This window comes from Myotis brandtii, unplaced genomic scaffold (assembly GCF_000412655.1).
Source record: "Myotis brandtii unplaced genomic scaffold, ASM41265v1 scaffold185, whole genome shotgun sequence".
Classification (NCBI taxonomy): Eukaryota; Metazoa; Chordata; class Mammalia; order Chiroptera; family Vespertilionidae; genus Myotis; species Myotis brandtii.
Window position 1 is genome coordinate 3902156 of NW_005356870.1, and position 7897 is coordinate 3910052.

Sequence of the window (7897 nt, forward strand, 5' to 3'; positions counted from 1 at the left end):
GCCTGCCCCAATCGGGGGGGGGGGCAAAGAGGGGGCTGGCCAGGGGAAGGGGCAGCAGCTGGCCAGGGGAGGGGCCATGGGCTGTTGGCCAGCCACCCTGCCCCCTGGTCCAACTCCTGGTCCAGGAGACAATCTGCATATTAGCCTTTTATTAAATAGGATCGGGGAGGGGCGTATAAAATTATCAACTTAAAAATTAGCCTGCTATATTTGGTCCAACATTTAATTAACTCATCCCTAATGCCTTGGCAGGGCCAGACCAAATGATTTCGTAGGCTGGAGGTTCCCCAGCCCTGCAAGGTTCCCGTGGTCTTTGGTGACCCTGGAAAGGTGACTCAAAAGTGGAGACTGGTGTGGTGATTGCAGGGAGGGGGGGTGGTGGTGGAAGAGGGCATAGAGAGAATACATGGTGATTGAAAAAGTGTAAAATTAAATTAACAAGTGGAGACTAGCACCTAATTCCAGATCCCAGAGACTCGCTACCCCTTGTTCTGCCTACCTGCTTATCATTTTTGCCCACCACTATTATTGTTAACTAGAGGCCTGGTGCACGAAATTCGTGCACTGGTGGGGGGTCCCTAGGCCTGGTCAGCGATTAGGGCCTATCGGGGCCGTCTCACCCAGTCCTAATCAGGACCAGGCTGGCCAGGGCCTGCCGGATGGGGCAGGAGGGATGGGGGGAGGGACCCAGCGTGGGAGGTTTGCTGGCTGGGGGGAGGGACCGGAGGAGACTGGCTGGCCATGTGAGGTTGGCTGTGGGAGTGCATTGACCACCAGGGCCGGCTCCTGCATTGAGCTCCCCCTGGTGGTCAGTGCACATCATAGTGACTGGTCAACTGGTCGTTCAGGTCGTTTGGTCACAATGGTAGCTTAGGTTTTTATATATATAGATGACTTGACTTCACAGTTATATGACCTCATTGCCATCGCATGGCTCACTTCTATGGCGTTTCTGCCGACCTGCAACTCAGTTAAGCTATGGAGGTCCTCAAAACTTAAGATTTCATGCTTTAAATTTTCGTTTTCTGACCCATCAATCCTCCCACCTCACCCTTCAATGCAATTCAGCCAACATTTATTGAGCCCCACAATATGCCTGGTACTGTAGAACTCGTAGATATTCAAATACGTATAAGTTACTGACTTTGTCCTCACAAACTCAGTTTGGTGGGAAAGATAGACCTGTAGACAGATAAATGCAATACAGTGCATTTATCTAAGTGCTGTGATAGGGATACTCCAAGGCTTGGGCAAAAACTTTCCTGAAAGAAATCGTGACAAAATTGTGTTGTAAATGTTAGGAATGGGGGCGGGGGTACAAGAAGAGTGGGAGTTCAAGTTTAGAAAACAATGCAGAGGAACTACCAGCAGTTAAAGTATTGCAGTTTAAAATTTGAATGGAGGTGCAGAGATGTGAAACCAGACAACGAATGGGTCCAGGCTGCCTGTCACTACTTGAGCCAATTAAGCAGAGACAGGGTTGAATCGGATATGAGTATTTTTATTTTCCAATATTGCCGGCAGCATGGGAGAGCAGCAGGTAATCCACAGAAATCTGCTCTACCACCCCTTCACCCGATAAGCCAGCTGCTTATATTGGGTGGAAGGACAATGATTACACGGGGAAGTAAGCAGAAGGAATAAGAACGGATATGCAAAAGGAATGAAAATGGATATAATGGTTACAGGCAGTTAGGGCTGGGGCTGCAAAGGACAGGTGCCTCCTGGACTCCATTGTTTCAGCAACAAGGCTGTTAATCTTTCCATGATGATAGGCAGTTCTTGAGTAAGGAGAATGGACCGAATTTCTTTTTTTTTAAATGTGTTTTTATTGATTTTTAGCGAGATGGGAAAGGGGAGAGAGAGAAACATCAGTCAGTGAGAAACATTGATTCACTGCCTATTGCATGGCCCCCACTGGGAACCGAACCAACAACCTTTTTGGTGTATGGAACGATGCTCCAACCAACTGAGCAACCTGTCCAAGGCTCCACAGGTAAGTTTTAGAAGCCATATTTAGATATCAGTGATGAGGAGAGGAAGGGTGAATTTAGACAAGGAATGGTATTGTTATATGAGGAACCATGATTCAAATATTATAGACTTGATTCATTCAATCAACAACAAATATGAAGCAACTACTATGCCCCAGGTATTGTTACAGACGCTGGCAACGTAGTCACAAACATGGCAGACAAGATTCCTGCTCTTGGAGTTTGTACTCTAGTGTGTGATGGTTAATTTTATACATTAACTTGGAGGGTGTTTTGTTCTGTAAATAGTTACAGAAATAAAACCACATATTTAGATTCAGAATAGGAATATTAGTGTTATTTCTAAAGCTTTTTATGATCTTCCCCATTTTATATTTTCAAGTACATTTGTAAAACAATGAATTTGAGATCAAAGAATGAAAAGCTATTCACCACATGTATCATTTCCTGCTAGAAGTGTCTTCTGAGGTATCCAGTTTCCCAACAAAGCAAACTTCAGAAAGATTCCTTCCCATCATAAAATTTGCTTTTTGTTAATTTCGTAATCAGTTATAGTTCTCTCTCTTTAGTGTTTATCCTTTGCCTTAATAAACACTGAAATTTTGCTATGGAGTAATGTTTGTTTTCTTTCTTTCCTCATATTATTTTTATCTTCATGAATGACTGCAATATTTTCATATATGCTTCATGAGAAATACATTTCATTGAGCAACCTGTATGAGCAAGGTTCTTTATAATACCACTGTTTCTCATACAGACTTCTCAATTGTTTACAGAAGTACAGTAGGCCCCTTTATCCATGTTTTCACTTTCTGCAATTTGTTATCCACAGTCAACTGTGGTTTGAAAATCTTAATGAAAAAATACAGAAATAAACAATGAGATTTAAGTTGTGCTCCATTCTGAGTGCTGTGATGAAATCTCATGCTACTCCGTCCTGCCCAGGATATGAATCATCCCTATGGCCAGTATCTCCATGTCTCCATGCTGTAGATGCTCCTGCTCTTTAGTCACTTAGTAGAGATAATACAGAGACAATAGTACTGTATTTATTTCTCGGGTTGAGGAGAAGATAACATGTAAAGCTCTCAGAGCCAGGCTTAGCTCAATGCATATTTATTTTTTTTAATATATTTTTATTTATTTCAGAGAGAAAGGGAGAGGAAGAGAGAGATGGAAACATCAATGACAAGAGAAGATCATTAATCAGCTGCCTCCCGCATGCCCCACACTGGGGATCGAGCCCAAAACCCAGGCATATGCCTTGACCGGGAATCCAACTATGACCTCCTGGTTCATAGGTCGACGCTCAATCACTGAGCTACACTGACTAGGCTTATTATTTCTGAAAAATATTTCACAGTGTTTTTGTGGAAATCACCTAAGTTTATTTAGTAGTAAAAAACATTTAAAAATATTTTTAATGATGACATTATAAAAAGGTGAAATAATTTGGGCTCTGCTGTTTCCCACAAATCATGCTAATTTATCATGTCTTAAGACTGCTACATTTGAACAGTAACTCAGTTGATTTTTATTCTTGGCATTAATCATCTCCAAACTACCTCTTATTAACTGCATTAACTAAAATTTTACTTTAGCTGACATTTCTTTTTCTTTGTTTAAAATGATATCTTAGTGTCGTTTTTTAAAAATATATTTTTATTGATTTCAGAGAGGAAGGGAGAGGGAGAGAGAAACATCAATGATGAAAGAGAATCCTTGATTGGCTGCCTCCTTCACGGCCCACCCTGGGGAGATGGCCTGGCATATGCCCTGACTGGGAATCGAACCTGCCACCTCTTGGTTCCTGGTCAACACTCACCCACTGAGCCACACCAGCTGGGCTAGCTGACATTTCTTAAAGAGAAAATTTAGATAAGATCAGAAATCTTCAAGTGTTTGGGATATGGCTACCTATTCCTCTTCCCACATAAGTCAGAAGCAAAAAGGTAAAATGCTTACATGAAAATAAAATAATTTAGCCCTAAATAATACCTTATGAACCTTTGGTTGCAACATATTGCATGGATTATGTAACTAGGTGATTAAAAATTCCTTTCTCCTTTGAAACTATCGGAATCATAGACTTTTACTTCCTTTCATCTTCTTTATGTTTGCTTAATGGAGCCATTCTCCCCCACTCCCCACCCATATTTCCTGGTTCAAGACTTGTCATCTTTGACCCTTGACCCCTTGCTTAACTTGTCAATTTGACTTCATGTCTGTCCAGCCTGTTCCTTCCCTGTTATCAATACTGCTGCCTAATGCTTTTGCCTCCTATACTGCCAGTTTCACCACCTCCAGTTCATTTCATATATTTTCAGGGAAACACATCGCTGGAAAATCTCCAGTGACTCTCTATTGCCTACGGAGTAATGTTTAAACACCTGTGCCAGGTTACAACCAAGGGCTTCCAGGACTTCACCCACCTCCCATCACCCCCTTAAGCTGCCTATCTACACTGCTCTGCCTACTAGTTCCAGCTCCTGCTGGCTCACTTCCTCCACTCTACATCGTTCTCTTTCATGTGCTTATTTCCTTTTTGGTCAGCCTCCCAGTTTCACAGATGAAGAAACTGACACTCAGAGAGGTTAAGTTAACTAGGACAGTGCCCGTGGTATGATGTGAATCCAGGTGCCTCTGACTCAGACTCTTAACTGCCAAACACTTCAGTGTGTATCTCTTAAGAACAAAGGTATGTTCTTATAACCACAGTACAGTGATCAAACTCAGGAAATTTTATCCGGATGTAGTACCATTATCTGTTACACAGGCCATATTCCAGTTTTCTCAACTGTCCCAATTCAAAAGCTCATCCAGGATCAAGCCTTACTTTTTTTTCCCCCAATATATTTTTATTGCTTTCAGAGAGGAAGGGAGAAGGAGAGAGAGATAGAAATATCAATGATGAGAGAGAATCATTGATCAGCTGCCTCCTGCACGCCCCCTACTGAGGATTGAGCCGCAACCCAGGCATGTGCCCTTGACTGGAATCAAACCCGGGACCCTTCAGTCCACAGGCTGACACTCTAACCTCTGAGGCCAAACCAGCTAGGGGGCAAGCCTTACTTTTAATTCTCATATTTCTTCCATCTTTTTTTAAAATATATTTTTATTGATTTTAGAGAGAGAGGAAGAGAAAGAGAAACATCCATTGGCTGCTGCCTCCTGCACGCCCCACCCTGGTGATCAAACCTGAAACCCAGGCATGTGCCCTGACCTGGAATTGAACCAGCAACCTCTCGACCTCTCAATGCATGGGACAATGCTCAGCCAACTGAGCCACACTGGCCAGGGTTCTTCAGTCTTTAACCTGGAAAATTTCCTCAGCCTTGCATTGTTTTAAGACATTGATAGTTTTTAAACTACCAGGCTAATTGTAAAATTTCCCTCAATGTGGGTTTTTCAGGTTATGAAATTTTAGCAAGAATATTACATAAGTGAAGTTGTGCACTATTTTTTTTTTATTGATTTCAGAGAGGAAAGGAGGAGAAACTTTAATGATGAATCATTGATTGGCTGCCTCCTGCATCCCCCCCACCCTACCCCACCCCCCGGGGATCAAGCCTACAACCCAAGATTTACCCTGACAGGGAATCAAACTATGACTTCCTGGTTTACAGGTTGATGTTCAACCACTGAGCCACACCAGCAGGGCTAGTTGTGCACTTCTTACTGAATCATCTCATGAGGTACACAATGACAAATGTCTCATCACTGGCAATGTTTAACTTTGAAGTTACCATTTTTCCCTTTGTGATTAATAAGCAATCTATGGGGACCTATTCAGAGACTGTGCAGTAACCCTTTAGCCATCATACTTTCACCCAGTGATTTTAATATTCACTGATTGTCAATGACACTATTACTATGATAGTTGCAAAATGATGACCTTTCTAACTCTGTTGTTCCTTTTACATGTATTATACGGCATTTTACTGGGAGGAAGAACTTGCCCATTTTCCCCTATACAACTTTTTCATCAGGAAAAAAGCCTTCAAAAAGGAATTGGAATTGGAGTGTGGTTGATTCCCAGTCCCCGTCAGTGTGCTGGGCCCAGTGCCTGTGACCTGGACCTTCACTCCTCTGCTTGTAGAGCTCAGTCTGTAGATGGGCATGGGCTGTGGCCTATCATCACACCAACTCAAAGCCCACTTACTACTTTGTTGTCCAGTTGGTAGTTCCAGATATTGTAAAACAATACCCCAGTCTGGACAGGTTGGGAGGAAAACGCTTTTGTGTCTCCATCTCTACCCTGTCTTTTGTTAGTTTGTTTAATCCTCACCCAAAGATTTTTTTTTTTATTGCTTTTCAGAGAGAGTGGAAAGGAGGGAGGGATGGGGAGAGAGAGAGACACATCAATTGGTTGCCTCCCACATGTGCCCGATTGGGTCCGGGATGGGACCTGCCACCCAGGTACGTGCCCTTGACGAGCAATCAAACCCAAGACCCTTCCGGATGCAGGCTGATGCTCTAACCACTGAGCCACGTCGACCAGGGCTCTACCCTATCTTTATGCTTCATCTGTAGATCATGTTGGGAGTGGGGGAATTCCCTCACTCTACCGTTCTTTAGTTCTTCTGGTTGGACTACTTATAAAATAATAAAGTTGACACAACACTAGCTCAACAGGAAAAAAAAACCAATACGTGTGCACAGGAGAATGACAATATGATGCTTAGAACATAAAATAAGGTTCAAAGACATGATTGAACTGGACACCCTTTTATACTTTTTCTTTTTTTTAATTGTTTTATTGCTTAAAATATTACAAATATTACAAATATTGCTTAAAATATTACATATGTCTCCTTTTTTCCCCCGCCCTTAACAGTCCCCCGGCCTCCCCTACCCCCAATGTCTTATGTCCATTGGTTATGCTTATATGCATGCATACAAGTCCTTCGGTTGATCTCTTATCCACCCCCCGACCTCCCGCCCATCAACCCTCCCCGGCTTTCCCGCTGTAGTTTGACAGTCTGTTCGAGGCAGCTCTGCCTCTGTATCTATTTTTGTTCATAAGTTTATAATGTTTTATACTTTTTCTGACAAAGAAACTTAATGAGAAATTGACAGGACAAAAAGTGTTCATTAGCAAGGAATCTAAAGCAAGGGGTGGTATTTGCTGGTGAGGAATCTAAACAAAAGTTTGGGCTTTGGCAGTAAATTAGTAAAGGCTTTACAAGGTTTGTTTACACACCCTTTAAAAAAATATATTTTTTTTAATTGATTGGAGAGGGAGAGAGAGAAACATCCACAGGGATGGACCTGGGCATGTGCCCTGACTGGGAGTCAAACTGGCGACCTTTCCCTACATGGAACGATGCTCAGCCAACTGAGCCGCACTGGCCAGGGCTATCCATGCTTTTCCATCCTGGGTTTTATAACGTGTGATACGGCTGGGAGGGCACCTACCCTGGAGATGTATTTCCTACTTTTACGGGGACAGAGATTCAGACAGCTCTTCCTGCTTCTCGGGTGAATTTAGTTAGAAATGATCAATTGTGGATTAAATCAGGGCAGTCGACCCTGGTTTCCACAATCACGAAACCCGTTATTCCGATGTTTCCAAAACTAACACCGGCCTCCACAATGGTGGCGGGAACTCTCCAAAGGCGGATGAAAAGAAAGAGGGCGTTCATCCTTTCTCGCCCCACCGGCCTCCAGAAACCTACCTCCGGTTGACGCCCCGCGAGTGCGGGGCCTCAGGTGCTGGGGTGCATAAGGAAGCAGAGCGATCACTCCCCACCCCCAAGCTCCCCACTTTGGGTAGGGCTGGTGGTTCGCACGCAGGTGAACGGGCTGGGTTGGGGCCGGCCCTTCGCGCCCGCCTATCCCAGTGTCACGGAACCGCGGCCCGGAGACTCACGCCCCGCCCTGCACCCTCCTCTTCCCCCTCC

At 43.7% G+C, this 7897-nt stretch overlaps 1 protein-coding gene across 1 annotated transcript in view; it reads left to right on the forward strand.

The window, feature by feature from the left end:
- The first annotated feature begins 6395 nt into the window (after nucleotides 1–6395).
- The window catches only part of GSR (glutathione reductase), a 36897-nt gene continuing 35395 nt past the window's right edge, over nucleotides 6396–7897 (forward strand). Inside the window, exons 1-2 of the mRNA XM_005864087.2 lie at nucleotides 6396–6413; nucleotides 7052–7125. Of these exons, the coding sequence (XP_005864149.1) occupies nucleotides 6396–6413; nucleotides 7052–7125 (92 nt within the window). The remainder of the gene's footprint in view (nucleotides 6414–7051; nucleotides 7126–7897) is intronic.